General features: G+C 44.2%; 1 protein-coding gene across 9 annotated transcripts in view; it reads right to left on the minus strand.

Annotated features, from left to right (window-relative positions):
- Positions 1-20,290, minus strand: part of LOC137421761 (DNA (cytosine-5)-methyltransferase 3A) — a 240,098-nt gene that overhangs the window by 131,976 nt on the left and 87,832 nt on the right. For 6 of the 9 annotated variants that reach the window (XR_013622675.1, XM_068108125.2, XM_068108130.2 and 3 more), the window contains exons 2-3: positions 8,451-8,505; positions 6,150-6,233 (exon numbers count right to left, since the gene is read on the minus strand). Coding sequence is in view for 7 of the 9 variants with exons in the window: in XM_068108125.2 (XP_067964226.2) it covers positions 6,150-6,233; positions 8,451-8,453 (87 nt within the window). In the remaining 2 variants the exon portion in view is untranslated. Of the gene's footprint in view, positions 1-6,149; positions 6,234-8,450; positions 8,506-20,290 lie in introns of those variants that run through there. The other 3 variants (XM_068108127.2, XM_068108126.2, XM_078773340.1) reach the window with 2 other exon arrangements.

A 20,290-nucleotide genomic window follows, 5' to 3' on the forward strand; every position in this document is an offset into this window, starting at 1 on the left:
AAAGGAGGTGATAGAAGACAGCAAGATGACCGACCTGTCTGTGATGGGAAAGTGATAAGCCCGTGGACCTTGCTTCATCGTGAGAAATTCCAATTATCTTGAAGACCTTGGTTTCCATGGCATCAAGCCAAGCAAGGTGTGAGGCAGGGGAGCCAGCCAAGAATGGAGTGCAGTACTCCATCAAGCCATGGATGAAGGCCTTGTAGGTGAATAGGAGTTCAGGTGTGCCAAGCAAGGACTTTGTACGACGGAGAATGCCTAGTTGGCAACTGGCTTTGGAGGCCAACTTTGAAATGTGGTTTGCCCAAGAAAGATCATGGCTGATATTGAGACCTAGGAGTTTGAAAGACTGAACTTCCTCAAGAGGATTGTTAAGAAACTAGGAGGGTTTGCCAGATGGTCCTTTCGGAGAGAGAGATAATGAGAGTGTGAGATTTGTCAGCATTGAAAGACATATTCCAAGTGTTTGACCATCTTATGATTTTGTCAAGGTCAGAAGAGAGGGAAGAGGCTGTCGCCTGCCTGTCTGAAGGATGAGGGATGTCACAACAAAGTCATCAGCAAAAGTATAAAGGGAAATTTGCTATAAAGTCAGAGAGATCATTGATGAAGATCAGGACAAGCTTCGAGCCTCGACTGAGTATAGAAAAAAAAGATTAAAAAAGGAATAAGACTGGGCCCAGAAAACTGCCTCGGGGTGTTCCAGCCTTGACAGGAAGAGGAGGTCAGAGGATCCCATTGAGAGCCACACATTGGCTAAGACAGTCGAGGAAGTCAGTAAGCCATGTGTTGAGTTGGCCTTGCATGCCATAGTCAGAGAGTTTGGAGAGCAAGGCTGTATGTCAGACTGTGTTGAAAGCACAGGATACTGTATGTCCAGACAGACGGCCCTGATCTCATGTCCAACATGAAGGCCCTTCATCCATTGTTGGGCGAGTAGAAGCAGCATGTCCAAGGTGGAGTGACATGGTATGAATCCGAATTGGTGATTTGAGATGAGGCCATTGGAGAAAAGGAAAGATTTCATATCAACTGCGATGATTGATTCCATGACCTTGCTAATTAAGGAATTAAGGGAAGTAAACAGATATGTCTGTCATTAAGGGGATTGATTTTTTTTCACCTTTTAATGTAATGCAGTGATGTTAGCTGATTTCTAAGCAGATGCAAGATGACCTCAGGCAAATGACACGGTAAAAAGAGCAGAAAGTGGATATTCAAGAGCAGAAAGTGGATATTCAAGAGCAGCAGAGCAGGTTTTTAGGGCACATGAGCTGATTCCCTCTAATGCAGTTGCTGAATCAGACTTGAGCGTCGAAAATACCTTCTCCAACTTCTCAAGTGCAAAAGACACAGAGTCCATGAGCAGTTGGGTACGACAGGGAAGGATGGGTACATAGAGTGAGGGTTTGGGAATACCAAATTTGGAAGGAACCCCATAATTGAGGCATCCACCCTTCTCCCGAATGGAGTCATTGTGATGCCATTTAAAGTGAGGGAAGGCATGGAAGGGGAGCATACTCCGGAGACAGACTTAGCAGGGTGCCACCAGGTTTTAGCGGAGTGAGAGAAGTTTGAAAGTTCCAACTTGAGGTTGAACAGATGTTGTTTTCTGGTTCTCCTGAGAGTGCACACATAGTTATATTATCAGCTTTGTGGAATGAGCTGAGATTGCCTTCAGTCAGGTTTGCTTTGCAGGAAGAGAAGACAAGTTGTTTCAGAGGAACTGCCTCACCACAGGATTCAGTGTGCCATGAGCAGGAATAAGGGTAGTGTTATGTATTTTTTTCACTGAAGACAATATGGGATGAATCTGTGCATAAGAGAGAGCAGGTTTATGTGGAAGAAGTCCCAGGCTGAGTTAACATCAGGGTCAGTAGATAGATGGAGACCAGTCCTGAAGAGAGATGCCTGCAGGCCCTGCCAATCTGCTTGAGTGCACTGCAAGACACACAGGTGTTGAGGCAGCTCCCTGAGAATAGCCAGAGATGTTGAGGCAGCTCACCAAGGCCAGAAGGGAGGATTTGCCATTGGTAGAAATCCAGGTTGGAACGTTCCAGATTGAGTCAGTCCCTCAGAGTCACATAAGTCCTTTCCTGGAGTGCCATGGCTGGTGAGAGAGGTACCAACACCCAGCCAATTATCAGGGTAACAATTTAAATCACCACATATGAGGAAGAATAGAGTTGGAATGAGTGATTTAAAGTTGGTCTATGACTATGTTATCTGAGAGAGATTTAGATAGAGTCGTCAGTGTTTGGAGGTCAGTACAACACACATACAAACAAGAGGTGGAAGCAGAGGGGAAGTCACAGCCAAAGGTACTTCTGGGAGTTGGGAAGTTTAAGGTCATTACACAGCCAGTGAGAAATTGAGTTGTTGATGTAAAGTGATATGCCACCGCTAGGGTGGGGTTCAGACCTATCAAAACGAAGGAGACAATATCCAGGGAGAGACACTAAGGTGTCAGGGTTGTTCTGTTGAAGGAAGGATTTTGTGAAACAGATGATGTCTGGTTTATTAGCAGTGGCCTGGATTTAAATATCCATCACAGATTGGAGCGGAGGCCTCAGATGTTTGAGGTCAACACAGCGAGGGACAAGGGAGGAGGCGTTGGAAGGATACGAGACGGGTGGGAGGCTGGGGGGGTTAGAGATGGGGGAGGGGAGGCTCAGACGGTGCAGGATGGGGTGGAAATTGGACGGGTGGGACGAGGTGGAAGCCAAGAGGGGCCAGGTCGAGGGGGAAGCTGAGAGGGGCATGACAAGGGGTAGGTAAGAGGGGCGGAACGAGGAGGTAGCTGAGAGGAGGCAGGATAAAGGGGAAGCTGGGAGGGGTCAGGATAAGGGGGAAGCTGAGAGGGGGCAGGATAAGGGGGAAGCTGAGAGGGGGCAGGATAAGGGGGAAGCTGAGAGGGGGTGAGGTGAGCGGAAAACTTTGAGGGGTGGTGTGAGGAGGAAGCTTTGAGGGGTGGGGTGATGAGGAATCTTTGTGTGTGTGTGGGGTGAGGGGGAAGCTTTGAGGGGGTATGGTGATGGGGGAGCTTGGAGAGAGTGGGGTAAGGGGTAAGCTTGGGGTGGGTGGGTTGAGGCGGAAGCTTGGAGAGTCTGTGGTGAGGGTGGATGCAGAAAGAGAGGACATGAAGTGGACGGATGCTGAAGAGGGGACCGGTAGAAGAGGTGGGGTTTCGAAGGACGAGGGCTTAAAGTAGGAAATGTGGGGGAGAGTACTGACACAGATGAGTTTGACACTGTAAAATAACGTGAGGGGGGTTTGATTTTTGTCTGCAAACAAACCATTCCAAATTGGACTTCTCAAGATTCCCAAATTTAACAATCTGAGATACAGATCATGGGATGGGTAGAAGGACATTTATATGAGTGAATGAGTCAATACAAGTCAGTGAGTAGTTAGAAAGAGTCATATATACATTAGTAATACATCACACATCTTGAAGAACCAGCATTCACCAGCATCTCAAAAGGCTTCAAATCTGAAACGGATGATTCTGGTTGATAGTCTGATTATGTATTTGTCCACAAAATGATGCTCAGTGGCCGAAATCAAAGCAGACACATGTATCTCAGAAGATGTCACTTGAAATTTCACTTGTTACCAAAGATTAAGGAGTGAAGATTTGTGTTGGTATTATCATCTTTACATACTGTATTGAAAAGGTTTCCAGACCTCACTTCAAGATACGAGGCTTTATTCAAATCGATCTTTGGCATCCTACACAACAGGCAATAATTTCATCAGTCCTACAAATCGAATAAAGCAAAGTCAAGCATTCTAAACATCAGTCATCAATCCCAGTCACTTCTTACCAAGAATATCCAGCGCTCATGTCTGAATAACTCATTCAGCAGACAAGATACTGACCCCCCCTCGCACACCGAGTGCTCGCCCATAAATAGGTACCGTAAAATGGGGGTGAATAGGGACACGAACTGAAAAAAAGTTCGGAAACTTTTTTCGCTGAAAATTGATAACCATACTGATTTGTTGATATTTGGGTTGAAAGTGTTCTCTTGTTTTTTTAAAAAGCAACTTATAGTCCCTATTAACCCCATATATGGGTTAAGTAGGAATAAATAGGATTTTTATGGCTGTCCCTATTCACCCCGTTTTACGGGTGAATAGGGACAGTCACTAATACAAAAAAAAATAATCAAGAAATAGGGACAGTTTGGAGAAACTTTTTATCCCATATTTTTTTTCATTGGCACCATGGTTTATATTATGGGCGCATATTATGTACATCCATCTGAGCTATCAATTTAGCAATAAGTTGGAAACTCAGGATTGTTTATTGATTATTATTTTTTGTATTAGTGACTGTCCCTATTCACCCGTAAAATGGGGTGAATAGGGACGGCCATAAAAATCCTATTTATTCCTATTTAACCCATATATGAGGTTAATAGGGACTATAAGTTGCTTTAAAAAAAAAACAAGAGAACACTTTCAACCCAAATATCAACAAATCAGTATGGTTATCAATTTTCAGCGAAAAAAGTTTCCGAACTTTTCGTTTAAATCGTTTCGTTTCGTTTTTCGGAGTTTCCGAAAAAGTTTCAGTTTGTGTCCCTATTCACCTTGCTGTCCCTATTCACCCCATTTTACGGTATCCAATATACCCCACGCCTACGAAGGCTCTTCCACTTCTTTATTTTCACAACACATACCATATCACCACTTCTCTCATTAACACTTGTGGGTGTTAAGGAGAGCAGCAGCAAATATTCGGAATGTTTTGACATCATTACATATGGAGCCATGTTGTAGTGTGTCACATTAACTTACTGTATAAGGATATGTCTGCCAGACTCGGCCTTCCACATCATTTCCCATGAAAATCAACAAATTCTGGTTGACACTTGCCTGGTGCAAAACACTCTCCTTAATACCCTCCATCGTTTGGCCAAAGGAGTGAAAATAAATTAAATTCAATCGTGCAAGTCAGTCTGGGTGATTGGGCATTAGACAGAAAAATCAGTCGGCACAGTCTCTCAAAAAGCACTTCAATGTGTTTTATCCCTAATTTAAATGCTTGGTACTTTGGGGTAATTTTTTTAGGATGAATATTTATCCAAGTCTCGCTTTATTGCAAAATACTATTGATTGCTTCAGGTCAATTTCTCTGTCAGTTGCACTCTCAAGGCAAAAGAACAACAAATCAATGGATGTAATCAACAGAGCATTGATTAAGGTGTGCTATCTGCCATTGGAAAAAAGGAGATGTTTTGGGAGGTAACGCATCGCCGGAGCAAGAGGTTAACATCCGATACGTTAGCTTATCAGTGCTTCCCATGGCAAATAGCATACCTCAATTACTGCTCTCTCGATTCCATCCATTGTTCTACCTGTCCGCTGACACAGATCAACAATAGTCTTCACCATCAAGAATAATCTTCATTAAACAACAAATCTCAAACTACTGGTGGTGCAATGTGCACAAAGGATTCAATTTCCTTTTTTTACCCTGCAGACACGAAGTGGAAAGCGGGGTTAAGCATTTGGTTCGATCGCGCATGCGCAGAGGAGCGAGATAATATTTTAAAGTCTGTCTGCCTGTCTGATATTAAAAAACATTGAAAATCATTCCAAACAGGAAACTTAGTGTTTTTAAGGACTTTATAAAGGACACAAAACAAGAAGCACAAATAACTGATTTAATGTGTTAAATAAGGTGGTGTAAAAGACGCTGCATCAACGGCAGTAAACTTCCGGTCAAAAAATCTGCAACCATTAAAATCTTTATTTTAATTCAATAAAATTACATACTTGAACACTGTAGAACACAAATCGCCTTTGTGGAACTTTCAAAACCCTTCAGTTTAGCATGATTAGGACCTAAATAAACTTGGGCTAAATATTAGGCATTTTACGTCCACACCAAATCAAATTTGCTGATCGCCGATCCAGCTTATGTCCTTGTTTCTCAAGACTGCCTGAGGGTACAAGGTGTTCTATTTTATGGAAGCAATTTGCTTTGTTTGCAAACTCCAGCTGCATCTGTTAAGAATGGCCGAAAGCTACTGCTGTTGGAATGGAGTGAATTGAGCAATTGACATGGAGAAGCATGGTACATCCATGGTTTTGGTTATAATGCCAGAAAAGAGCACACCAGGCCTCCCATCTCTCACCTTCCTGGGTGGTTTAGATTCCAAAATCTTTCTCTTGATCATTGCACTGCTTTCTTGCTTACCAACTCTTCCAGCTGCGTTCTCCTAGGAGACACAAATCCACATCCTCTAAAAAAAACTGCTGTGGACCCGTTGCCACCACGCACTTAATCGCGGCACAAAAGGTAGATGCAATCTACACACAGGTAGATCAAACTGATTATTTAGATTGAGTGGAAGTGCACCCCCAACTAAAAAATTCACAATTATCCCTCAAGTATTGCAATGAGGCAAAGATTAATCTGATCATTTCTCGTGACAAGATTTTCCTCTTGGTGACTCCTGCAAGTAATGTGTTATAACTAAGGTTGAAATATATTTGTATCCAAATAAAAGCAAAATTTAGGCATTGTTTTTTTTTCCAATTCTAAGCTAATTTTAATAAATCAATCAATCTGTTTATTTGAAGATGTGGTGATGGTAATGAAATATGTCCACCATCCTCATTTAGCATTCAATTTATGAGATTTAAGGCTCAAGTATGGTGAGGGTGGCTAAAGACTGCTTAAAGGATATCTTAGTCCCAATTTCCATTTTATCACAACGGAAGAAGTCCCAGTCGAACTCCATTTGCTTGCTCAAAAGCAATGCATGTTTCCGCCCCAAGACTCAAACTTGCGCAGAGACGTTTTTTGCAATCAATTCTTTCTTGATGGTTGAGCAACCTTATGTAATGCAAGGTGTATATCAACTCTGAGTTGTACTCCAACTGTACTAGCAACGTTTAAATTACACCGATGCATGAAATCAGCTATTTTGAATCCGCTGCAAGACGAAGACCTCCCTCAATGCATGTTATGTGGTGATTGGCTTACTCGTCACGCTTGCTCGTATGAGTTGGTGGGATTGAGCAGTAATGGGATTATAACCCACATGAGTCAGTGGAGAAAAACTAATTGCAAGCACTCAACGATAAGTAAATAGTGGTCTGACAGATGCTCACGTATAAAACAAAAAATTGCTTTGTGAGCAAATAGACCAAACTCAACCTCACCAGTGTAACAAAGACCAAGGCAGCAAAGTTCATAGTGGAAATATAATGACACTCCGCAATACAATTGTGCAAACACTTTTCCATCTTCAAATATAAATGATTTAAATTGAAGCTTTGCATTGGATCTGAGACTTTTGATTTTATTCTCATTAGAGAGAAAAGAGAATCTGAAAGAGTTGCAGCAACAGATTTTTAACAATTGTTTAAGAATGACAACTGCTCAATATACCTGTTAAAAATTGGTCATGGGGTAGGTAGTATTGGATTTGCTATGACAGGAAGGCTGTAGAACAACAACATTCCCATGATGAATGGGTTAAACGGAGCCAACAACAACAATCCCGGAATGGTTGGGGTTGAAGCATCATCCACCGGAATGCTGTGATGTCGTCCTACATAGTGAACGCTTTTGTAACAAAAGTCTCCTTCCGACTGGACTTAACGGAATAAAAGTAGGAGCTAAGAAAACTTAGATTCCCTCAGCTGAATTGCAAGACTATTTTAATTAAACATACGAGGTTTGGTGACGATGCGCAAAGCGGAGAGAGAGGAGATAGGAAACGGACAGTTAGACACCGTCGTATTAATGATCATAAAGACTAAAACAAAAGAAAGCTCTTATAAAAATTAAAAACTTCAATTAAACAGAAGGGAATCATTAAAGAAATTTATGTTGGTGACCTCTGAGCTTGCAGAACCCTTCTCGTCCAAGCAAACAAAATAGTTGGAACCGATTCACGCGGCCAAATCAATTTAAAGTCCTGAAGAAGCAACAGTTTTATCCATTCAAAACATGAAGTTTTTCTTGTTTTTCTTTAAAAATAATGAAATTATTTCAACCACACTAGATCTTTATTTTACATGGTCAGTTTTCTTTTTGCGTAAGTATCAGCACTTCAGATTTAAAAGGGTTCTGCAAGAGTGGCTGCAGTAAAAAAAAAAAAAAAAGACAAAAGTTCAGAAAATCCGTACAGTCAAAGAACTCTTGAGATTCCACTTGTACTTTTAGGGTAAAAATAACAAATCATCCTGGCCTATGTGAGTCTTTCAAAACTTTACTCTAAATTTAAATTTCACAAAGGCAAGACTGGAACTGTGCCAGCTTGTTTGCTGTGGCTTAAGAGGTTTATGAATTCGATAAATATTGAAGATTTGACTCGGTTTTTCAGATCTTGAGATATTCATTCTTAGAAATGCATGCGTATGTACGTGTGAGTTTTACTCATGTACTTCTTGACGTGAATACCATGATTTGTAAACTTGCATACCATGATGTGTCTTGGTTTATATTCCAGTGTCTCTCCCACCCTTCCTTCCCCCAGCCTGAAAAAAAGGAATACAATCAATTAAAATCAAAGCACAAACAACAAAGTACATCAATTGAACTCTGGTACATGACATCCAACAATGAATCTGTTGTGCTGTCATGTAAATATATATGTAGAGCATTATATAACAACAATGACATTTATATCCCAGGAAATTCCTCATTGAGATAAGTGTTCAACCTTCGTGGTCGAACAATACGGAGCATTTGGAATTCGGCAAGATGTCGAACAAAAGGTATACCTTAACCAAGAACACCATAAAGATGTTTAGAAGATTACAAGTGAGTGCAAGCAAATGGGGGCTTATTCCTGTAGTAAGTTCAGGAATCTCCTTTAATCAAGTGGTTTATTAAAGACGCTACCAAGCTCTCACAGAGCACACGGCCATCATGACAAGCCGCCATCAACCACTGAAGCCCCGCCCCCAGACGTCACTACGCAGTACGTAGTACCAATCACAACATCTCCCTTTCATTGAAATTATTATGTTTGTAGGCAACAAAACACTACTAAACTAAATCAAAATAATAAACACAATCAGACACAACTTGAACCACACATAGATGGGATCTGGGGTTACTGTTATAACTCTGAACCAAAATGTAATTACTGCTCAGTATGATTAGCTAAAACAGAGAAAACACAGAATCATTCCAATCAATGCATTGTCTCTGCACCAATATTACAAGGGCTGATTTCTGGTGGTCGTTATTCACTATCACGATATCTCAATGGTTTTCGAATCACACGGCCTGATCTGGTCGAGTACGGAGAGTCCGGCCTTGTTGTCTCAGCACTCTCGTCATCCTTGGAGCTGGAGCAGCCATTAGTTTCCATTGCTGAAGCGTCGTTGTTGAAATGTACGTGTCGAGCAGTTTGTAGACTTTGATGTGTTGGTTGGGTCGGTTCGTCCTTCCACTTGGCGCCACAATCGGGTGGATGAAGTTCACGCAAGTGTGCCCTGGTTCTTCGAAGATGCGTCCCGTTAGGCGTCTGTACTATATACGAGAGGGGTTCATTACAGCAAGCCACAACTTTCCCGGGGTACCATTGGTGCGTGTCCTTGTTCAGAATCCGAACCCGATGTCCAATAGCCAATTCAGGTAATTGCGGCCCAGCCGTTCTGTTGTATTGCTTCGCCATCCCATCTCCACGTTCCTTCAATCGTCCTGAATTTCCTGATGCCTTTGTTGTGCAGGAACCAACAAACGACTTGGTAGGTTGGTGCGTATGGGCCGGTTGAACAGCATTTCGCTTGGACTTGGGGGGTGGGAATCTACAGGTGTGCACCTCAGGTGTTGTAGTGCAATATCTATGTCACTCCCTGATCTAATACACTTTTTGATCATGTTCTTCACTGTTTGAACTTGTCTCTCAACCAATCCATTACTGCGTGGATACCTCGGCGATGTTGTCATGTGTTTTACATTCCATTTGGTATACATATCACGGTACGGCTTACCCACATATTGAGGTCCATTGTCCGATATGATCTCCAGAGGTGGGCCGAACATACTGAAACATTCAGATGTGGCCTTGGCTACTGCACTGCTCGTCGTGTATTCCATTCTCTTCACAACTGGGTACTTGGTGTAATAATCCGTCACCAAGAGATAGGTCTGCCCATGTAGCTCACACATATTACTGGCTACCTTTGTCCATGGTACCGCTGGTATCTCATGAGCTATCATAGCCTGACGCCTTTGTTCTGGTTGGTTCTCTTGACATGCCTTACATGTTCTGACAGCTCTCTCAATGTCCAGATATATCCTTGGCCAGTAAACACATTCGCGTGCTAGACGTTTTGTCTTTTCGATCCCCATGTGTGCCTCATGGAGCTGGTCGAGGATATCCTTCCGTAGCTGCTCTGGAATTAGTATCTGTCGACCTTTGAAGAGAACACCGTCACAAATACCAATTTCATCACGGTATGGCCAGTACGGACATAGGTCCACAGGCAGCTCTGTAATCCTAGCAGGCCACCCTCGATGAACAACCTGCTGCAATGCTTGAAAGGTTCTATCAGCCTTTCCACACTCTCCGAGTTGGTCCTGTTTCCTTGAGCTGAAATCAATGAGGTCAAAGCGATGATGATCATCCACATCATCAAGCTCAATACCATCTACACGTGTGTCCAACTGCAGTTCCTGATTGTTCTCTGGGTTCGGTAGCCTCGACAGCGTGTCTGATAGCATCATCTCATGGCCGGCCTTATACTCCAGATCAAAATCGTAGCCTTGGATTTTCACAAGAAGGCACTGAAGCCGTGGAGGGGCGCTTCTAAGCGGTTTCCTGATGATCATGACCAATGGTTTGTGGTCTGTGTATACCTTGAAGCGTTTCCCAAACACATAAGTATGGAACTTCTGTATGTCAGCAACAAGGGCCAGGGTTTCTCGTTCAATGTTTGAATATGCAGACTGAGTGGGTGTCAGAGTACGTGACGCAAAAGCAACAGGCTTGTCATCCTGCAAAAGGCATGCACCCAGTCCCTTCTGTGACGCATCTACTTCCAAAACTGTCTCCTTGTCATGATGATAGTATGTTAGACAGGCGTCTGCATCAACACTCTGTTTCAGTTGCTCAAATGCAAACTGATGGTCTTCCTGCCACATGAATGGCACTCCATTCTTCAGTAAATCTTGGAGGGGTGCCACTTTATCCGCAAAGTGGGGAATATGTGGTGACAGATAGTTCATCAGTCCAATGAATCGGCTCAAGTCTTCCTTATCCTGCGGTGACGGCATCTTCCGGATGTCGCAGATCTTCCCAGGATCAGGTGAGATTCCTCGTTTGCTGTAGATCGAGCCAAAGAAGTTGATACGGTCGGTCTTGATGATACATTTCAAAGAGTTGAAAACCAGACCCTCTCTTCGTGCTACTTTCATCAGGTTCAGAAGATTACGATCATGCTCCTCTTCAGTTCGTCCTGATACTGCCACATCATCGGAGATACCAATACAGCTTGGTGCTTGCTCGAGTATGCTTTCTATGGCTTGCTGGAACAGATCCTGGCTGACACATAACCCAAAAGGCAATCTCTTGAAGCACCAGCGCCCAAAAGGTGTGCGGAATGTGGTCAAATCCTGGCTTTCCTCATCCAGATGCACAGCCCAATAACCAGCCCGAGCATCTAATTTTGAGAATATTGTGGCGTCAGCAAATTCTGGGTTCAGCTCGTCTAATGTCGGTATTTTATGTGGACACCTCTTCAGCCAAGAGTTCAGGCGTTTCGGATCGAGACATACTCTTAAGCTCCCATCTTTCTTTACACTATTACAGATGGAAGAGCACCAATCCGTATGATAGTCCACTTTCCTGATGATACCCTGTTTTTCCATTTTCATTAGTTCCTCCTTCAACTTCCCTTTGATGTGAACACTACACTTCCTTGGTGCGTCAATCGATGCCTTTGCATCAGGCTTTAGGTGAAGCCTCACTTTTCCTTTAAAATTCCCAATGCAGTCAAACCTGTCCGGGAACAGCCTTTTCAAATCATCCACGGAATTCACCTTGTCGGCCTGTTCCTCATGGCGCATTGGTTTCGGAATCCTTGATGCTGGAGGTGCAGCCTTCAGCAATGTCCTCCATTGCCCAGCAATGCTGTTTATGGTGACGATGTTGAGCCGTTCACACGCTGGTAGTCCAAGTACTGCAGGTCCAGGTACTTCAACCACATAGAACCTGTACTTGAACCAATCTGAGTCTTTACATCGACACAAAAGCTTGAGGATTCCATGACACTTGATCTCACTGCCATTGTAAGCAGTGAGCTTGGTCCCACCAAGCGGAGTCAGTTTTGACATCCATTTGTTTCCATACATGTCCTTCACAATACGCGTTGGCAAAGTATTCCCTGACGCCCCTGTATCCACTTTCAACTGCAGTTTGTATACACCTTTCATGTCAGGGCATTCAATGTTCAACAATGTGTACACTTCATCCCTCGTCTCCTTCATACACAGTGCGGATACCCTGATCACGTGAAACGGCTTGGTGTGTTCATATGCGTCAGTGTCACTTTCGTAACTGTCTTCATCGCCTTCAGTACAATACCCCGACACTTCATTCACCGAGGTCCCATTTATTGTTACTTCCCCGAAGCATACCTCTCAACTTGCTTCTGATGACTCGACGGCCTCTTCCACCCATTTCAGGACGGCGGCTCCACTCGTATCCATCAGCATATCTCGTGCTCCGTTTGGGATTTTCACAACAACGGGCCCAGTGTCCCAGTTCACCACAATACTTACAATAATCATTGTATGCTGGGCAGTTCCGTGGTGGATGTGATAGTCTACACTTTTTGCACTTTTGTCGATGTGTCATGGCATTCACAGACGATGAAGGCCCTTCCATCTTCTGGATGGCCTGCTTTCCGATTACCATTGCTTCATACTTGCGTCCCTCACTTAAAACCAGGTCCATGTCGTACCCGACCTCCTGGTCGAGCAGATGCTTTTGAAAATCATCATGTGGGGTGCTCGCAACAATCAACTCGATAATCCATTCCGGGAGTTCTGCTTCGGAGAAATTGCACAACCTTCCCTTCCGTCGGCATCGGTTGACGAAATCATCAATGGACTCTCCTTCTTGCTGCCGAAATCTCATCATTTCCAGCCGGTGAATCCGAAAGTTTACATGAATGTCCAACTGATCCTCGAATAATTTATATAATTTATCCGGATCCTTTTTTATCATCCTCACTCAGAGTCGATGCATTGATCCGCCTCAGTCCTTCGTCTCCCACAGCAATCTGAATCTTGATGGCCTGTCTGGCTTTAGTATCGATGCCCTCGTCCGACAGCACCAAGTTCGTTCGTTGCTTGAATAACTTGAAGGTCTCCGCCAGGTCCGAGCTGGTCCAGTCCATTGTCGGGAACTTCGCCATGTTGAAAAAAACACGGAACTTGCCGCCGTGGTAATCCGCAAAGAAAAACAAGACCAAACGTCAAACTGCTTGTTGATCTTCACGATCCCGCGCTGCCACCATGTAGTAAGTTCAGGAATCTCCTTTAATCAAGCGGTTTATTAAAGACGATACCAAGCTCTCACAGAGCACACGGCCATCATGACGAGCCGCCATCAACCACTGAAGCCCCGCCCACAGACGTCACTACGCAGTACGTAGTACCAATCACAACAATTCCCACTCCCAATGGATGGCACTTGCACTGCAGACAGTAGTTTTTATTTGTTAGGCCCGAAACTCAGAAAAGGAGACATCTCAGAAGGGCGAGTACTCGACTACTGAGCTGTCTTCTCTCCCCACCCACTCCCTACTACCAACGCACACAACTCCACATAATTTTTCATGTAACTGATGCCATTTGCAGAAATCTTTCAGAAAAGGAAGCAATAATATCTCAAACGATTGCCCGAACTAGTATTCAATTATTCCAGATTCTGTTTCACTCTGCATGAAACACAGCATCCACGTTTTTGAACAACCAAATGAAGTTCACTCCGACTTCTTCATTTGGTTATGAAATGGCTTTTCCAATTGTATAGACTGCACGTCCTCTCCATACAGCTTGAGTGGAAGTTGAATAGGAATCAATTACCTTTCCCTCTCCGGTACTGCCTTTAAACAGAATGTGGAGAGAACTCAAGCCCACCAATTTTCTGAAAGTTCAGGTTTTTAATGCCAGAGCCATGTTAATCCCATTTCTGGCACCTTGGAAGCAAAGGGTCAGGACACAAAGCGGCTCCATTAAAAAGGACTCAATGAGATGCAGTGCAGTACAGGTTATTTTAATGAGTGGTAGCAATGAATATTCACTTCAAATGTTTTTCATTCTATAAAAGAAAGATCTAGGATCTTGGATGGGTGGGATGACTGAAGGTAAAACGTTCTCTCCTCGCGGTCCCCACCTCCGCCCACGACCACGTGTTGTCTCGCCCCACCCCCTTTTTCTCCTTTTTCCTCTATCTCTCCAGCCAATACTCAACTTTCCAATTCTAGTCTTCCCCATACTCGTTCAACCCTTTCTCCTTCTTTCTCAGATCCATGCCCTCACTTCAGGGAATTTTCCCAGATCAATTTTCACGGTTTTGTTTTAAAATGTTTAAACTTTCAATCATACAAGTCAGTCTGGGTTAGACAGAAAAATCAGTCGGCACGGTCTCTCAAAAAACACTTCAATGTGTTTTATCCCTAATTTAAATGCTTGGTACTTTGGGGTAATTTTTTTAGGATAAACATTTATCCAAGTGAGTTGAATAGGAATCAAAAGTTGCAGTGTTGTATTCAATGGTATAATTCAACACGCTCTTCTTCTTCCTACTTAAAAGGCTTTCTTCAATTTCCTCATCAAATCATTCCATTAATTTTTTTTTCCAATATCTCACTGTTCTTCCATTCTGCATTCTCTAAACTCACCTTCATTCCACCCCTCCTCTAACATTTTCAAACGGATCTGTAACTTGAAAATCACAATAAACCCAGTTTGTAATAAATGTTAGTTTTTCACAAATCGTCCAACACTTTCTAAACTTCCTCCTCACCCCTCCCCTCCTAAACTCCCCCCCCCATCACCCTTCCTATTCAAATCTCCCTCCTCACCCCTCCCCTCCTAAACTCCCCCCCCATCACCCTTCCTATTCAAATCTCCCTCCTCACCCCTCCCCTCCTAAACTCCCCCCCCATCACCCTTCCTATTCAAATCTCCCTCCTCACCCCTCCCCTCCTAAACTCCCCCCCCATCACCCTTCCTATTCAAATCTCCCTCCTCACCCCTCCCCTCCTAAACTCCCCCCCATCACCCTTCCTATTCAAATCTCCCTCCTCACCTCTCCCCTCCTAAACTCCCCCCTCACCCCTCCCCTTCAAATATCCTCCTCCCCTCTCCCCTTCAAATCTCCCCCCTCACCCTCCCCTCCAAAACTCCCCCCTCACCCCTCCCCTTCAAATATCCTCCCCCCCTCTCCCCTTCAAATCTCCCCCCTCATCCTCCCCTTCAAAACTCCCCCCTCACCGCTCCCCTTCAAATCTCCCCCCCCCCCCCTACCATTTTTCTCCAATTCTTCCCTCTCCCCCCTCCTCCTCAAAGCTGCCTCCTCCCCACTTCCTCTCCCTTCAACTCATACCACCACCTCCTCCAACCTTCTACTTCTCTCTGCCCCCCCCCCCCCACCCCCTCAAACAATGCCTCACTGTTCCTCATCCCATCACCATCAAACCTTTTGTCCTCATCATTCTCTTTTTCCTAGCTCTTCTGCAATCTTTGACACACGATCAACAGCTCTCCCTACCTCTCCCTCTTCCCCCTCGGCCCTCATCTTACCTTACCCCTCCCCTCCACTGTCCTGTACCCGATGCCCCCCCTCCCTCCTATTCCTTAACGGTATGGACCTCAAACATCCTGGGCCTTTGCTCAAACCTGATTGATCTCTCCATACAGGTTGCCTCTGACAAACCAGACTTAATCTGCTTAACAGAAACTTTCCTCCTTCAAGATGTCTCTGATTCCTTAATATCTCTCATTGGTTACTCCCTCCTCCAGTATGATAGACCTGAGCCTCGCCTTGGGGGTGGGGTTGCTATCTTTATCAAAAACTCTTCCTCACTCTCCCTGCACTGCCCTCTCTCCACCCCACCCCCAAGAATACCTCTGGCTACGGCTTCCTCTCCGCTCCCACCTTTTGTTCATATGTGTGCTGTACCGTCCACCAAAAAGTGATGACTCCATTTACATCTCGCTGTCTGATAATATGGACCAACTTCTATCTACCCATCCCAACTCTCTCTTCCTCATATGTGGTGACTTCAATTGTCACCATGCCAGTTGGCTGGGTGTGGGTGTGGGTACTTCTCTCACCAGCCACGGCACTTCAGCAAAGGACTTCTGTGACTCACTGGGACTGACACAATCTGTCAATTTACCGACCCGGATCTCAGTCAATGGAGCATCTTCTCTTCCAGAATTGGTTATGACTAACTTCCCTGCAAATGTCTGCTGTTCTTCTTCTGCTCTAATCTGATCATTTGCTTGTTAAAGTGGATCTCTGGCCATTCTCATAGAACCAGCATGGACAAGTCTGGCATTTTACTCAGGAAGACTGGCATGGTCTTCAAGCAGCCATCAATCATCTGGACTGGTCTCCCATCTCTACTGCCTCTGACATCAACTCATCCTGGGAATTCTTCCAAAGTAAACTGCTCTCTCTCATGCACAGATTTATCTCATTTCGTCTTCAGTTGTCATACCCTTCCTCCCGTTGATGGTACACTGAATCTTGGTTTCCTCTGAAACAACTTGCCTTCGCCTCATGGAAGGCAAATCAAACCGCAGATAATCTCAGTTCCTTTCACAAAGCTCTGAACAAGTGTTTGTCTACATTCAGGAGAGGCAGGAAACAATATCTCTCAACTCTCAACACTGAACTCTCAAACCTGTCCTCCTCCAAATCTGGTGGCATCTGGTCAAATCTGTTTCTTGTGTTTGTTCCCCCTCCATGCCCTACCTTACATGAAATGGCTACACAGTTGACACCGCACGTGAAAAAGCCGAATGCCTCGACTCTCTGTTTGACTCAAAATATTGTGTCCCAAACCCATCACTCTCCATACCAACCTTAACCAGTCCAACCCAGCTGCTCCGGAATATGTGTCCTTCTCTCCTGAAGGTGGACAGTTTCTGTCAAACATCGACTGATTCTGCAACTGGACCAGACAGCATCAGCCCAAGGGTCCTAAAATCCTGCACTGCTGCTCTATCTCACCCTCTCTCTGTTCTCTTCACCCTTTTTTGCTCAAGGTCATCTGCCATCTGCTTGGAAATCAGCAAACATTACCGCTTTACACAAAAAAGGTGCACAAACAGATCCTTGCAACTGCAGATCAAGCAGCCTGCTCCCAATAATCAGCAAGGTCATGGAATCCATCATCGCTTCTGACATCAAATCCTTCCTCTTCTCCAATGGCTTTATCTCCTGATCACAAATTTGGATTCAGACCAGGTCATTCGATGCTGGACATGCTGCTTCTGCTTTCTCAACAATGGATGGAGGCCCTCATCGCCAAACAGGAAATCAGAGCTGTCTCCCTTGACATATCTCACACCTTCAATATGGTCTGGCACCCCACCCTGCTCACCAAACTCTCCTCGTATGGTATCCATGGAACCCTCCACACATGGCTTATGGACTTCCTCTCCGGTCGCAGTCAACATGTGGCCCTGAATGGAATTGTCTCATCTCCCCTTCCTGTTCAGGCTAGAGTTCCTCAAGGCAGTGTTCTGGGCCATGCGCTTTTTTGGTATTCATTATTGATCTCTTCGACTCTGGAAAATTCTCTCTACCTCTTTGCTGATGACTCCACTCTCTGCCGCTCCATATCTCAACCCTCATATCGTCAGGAAGCAGCGTCTTCACTTTCTGCAGACCTGGATAAAATCACAAACTGGCCAAACAAGTGGAACATGTCTTTCAATCCTGAGAAATCTCACACTCTTATTATGTCTCTCCGTAAAGACCATCTGGACAACCCTCCCATCTACTTTCTCAACAATCCTCTCAAATAATGCTCTGTCACTCAAGCTTTTGGGTCTCACTATCTCACTATCAGCCATGATCTTTCACGGGAAAACCACATTTCCAAGCTGGGTTGCAAAGCCAGTCGCCGACTGGGCATCCTCCGTCATGCGAAGTCTTTTCTGAGCACTTCTGAGCTCCTCACCACGTACAAAGCTTTCATCCGCAGCTCGATGGAATACTGCTCTCCCCTCTGGGCTGGTGCTCATGCCTCACACCTAGCTCGTCTTCACGCTGTTGAAACCAAAGCATTCAGAATCATCGGTATCTCCCGTGATGAAGCTGATTCTGAGGACCTTTCTCTCTCTCAACGCAGGCAGGTTGGTGGTCTTTCTGTCTTCTACCGACTCCTCTCCGGCCTTATTCCCCCTGCTCTGTCTGTGCTCTGTCCCCCAAATATTCCTTCAGGTCGCAGAAGAACTGCCAGCAACCCTCTTCTGATGAAACTGCCAAAACCAAAACTCTCTGCTCACCTTCACTCTTTCAATCCTCTTTTCTCCCACCTCTGGAACAAACTCCCACACTCTCTTCAATCCCACTCCTCCCTCAAGGTATTTAAAACAGCTGTCCACCACCATCTCTTATCTTCCCCCAACCAAAACTTTGATATTTTCTACCCCGTTAAAACGCCCCAAATCTGCCTCTTTCAATCTCCAACTTCTTTCCTGAAATTCCTAGTAGTGTTCATTTGTTTTATACCATGTACCCCTCCTCCACTCCCCCCCCCCCCCCCCCCAGCCCTCTCCCTACGTCCCTGTTTTACCGACATCCCTGAACCCTGTTCTCTACTGTGTTTATGTGCTTCCCTCTCTCCTCCTCTTGTCTCCTGCTCCCTTAATTGTATGTTTTATGTGTCTGTGCACGTTTTCATGTTTAATGTGTTAACTCTTACACGAGTCTCAATTCTGTATCCAAAAAAAAAAGGCAACGAGTTGAGGGCCGAGGGGCCACATTTAGTCCAAGTCCGTCAAAAACGTTTTGAGATGTCATGCTTTATATCGTTTTTGGCCCTATCTCTCAATGGTGAAGAATCATTTAAAAAAGCTATGGTATCCATATCCAGATCCGGATCTTCACCAAAATTGAACAATTTCATCCTTGTCACACACCAAACCTCTCCGCCATATTTCGGCCAAATCGTCCCACAACCTTTTGAGATGTCGTGCGATATGTCGTCTTTTCGCCGTTTCTCAGCGGTGAAGAATCACTTTTAAAATTCCAGTATCCACATCCCGATCTTCACCAAAATTTCATAATTTCATAAATGTCACACCCCCAACCTGTCCACCGTATTTCGGCCAAATCCGTCCACAACTTCTTGTAATATCCTGCTATATATCGTTTTAGCCCCATCTCCCAACGGTGAAGAATCACTTCAAAAACTCTCTGATCTGGATCCGAATTCGAATCTTAACCAAAATGCAATCAATTCTTCCTTATCACACACCCAACTTCTCACTATAATTTCGTCCGAATCCGTCCACAATCTTTTGAAATACTCTGCTATATATCGTTTTGGCCCTATATATCAGTGGTGAAGAATTACTTGAAACACTCTCTGATCTGGATCCAAATTCGAATCTTCACCAAAATTCAATCAGTTCATCTTTTTCACACACCCAACCTCTCCCTCCACTCAGTTTCGTACAGATATGTCCACAACTTTTTGTGATATATTGCTATATATCGTTTTAGCCCTATATCTCAATGGTGAAGAATCACGAAAAAACTCTGATCTGGATCCGAATTGGAATTTTCATCGAAATCGAATAAATTCTTCCTTTCCACACACCCAACCTCTCCCCTAAATTTTGTCCGAATCCGTCCACAACTTTTTGAAATATTCTGCTGTATATCGTTTGAGCCCTATCTCTCAATGGTGAAGAATCACTTTTAAAAAACCCTCTGATCGGGATCAAGGTTCCAAACTTCACCAAAATTCAACCAGTTCTTCTTTTTCACACGCCCAACCTCCACTAAGTTTTGTGCGAATCCGTCCACAACTTTTTGTGATATCATGCTACATATCGTTTTAACCCTATCTCTCAATGGTGAATAATTACGAAAAAGCTCCCTGATCTGGATCTGGATCCGGATTCGAATCTTCACCGAAATCGAATCAATTCTTCTTTATCACACATCCAACCTCTCCATCAAATTTCGTCCGAATACATCCATAACTTTTTGGGATATCTTCTTCACAAACAGACAGACAGACAGACAGGTGTAAAAGCATAACCTTCATC

This window comes from Myxine glutinosa, chromosome 2 (genome assembly GCF_964187855.1).
Source record: "Myxine glutinosa chromosome 2, kmMyxGlut1.1, whole genome shotgun sequence".
In the NCBI taxonomy this organism is placed as follows: domain Eukaryota; kingdom Metazoa; phylum Chordata; class Myxini; order Myxiniformes; family Myxinidae; genus Myxine; species Myxine glutinosa.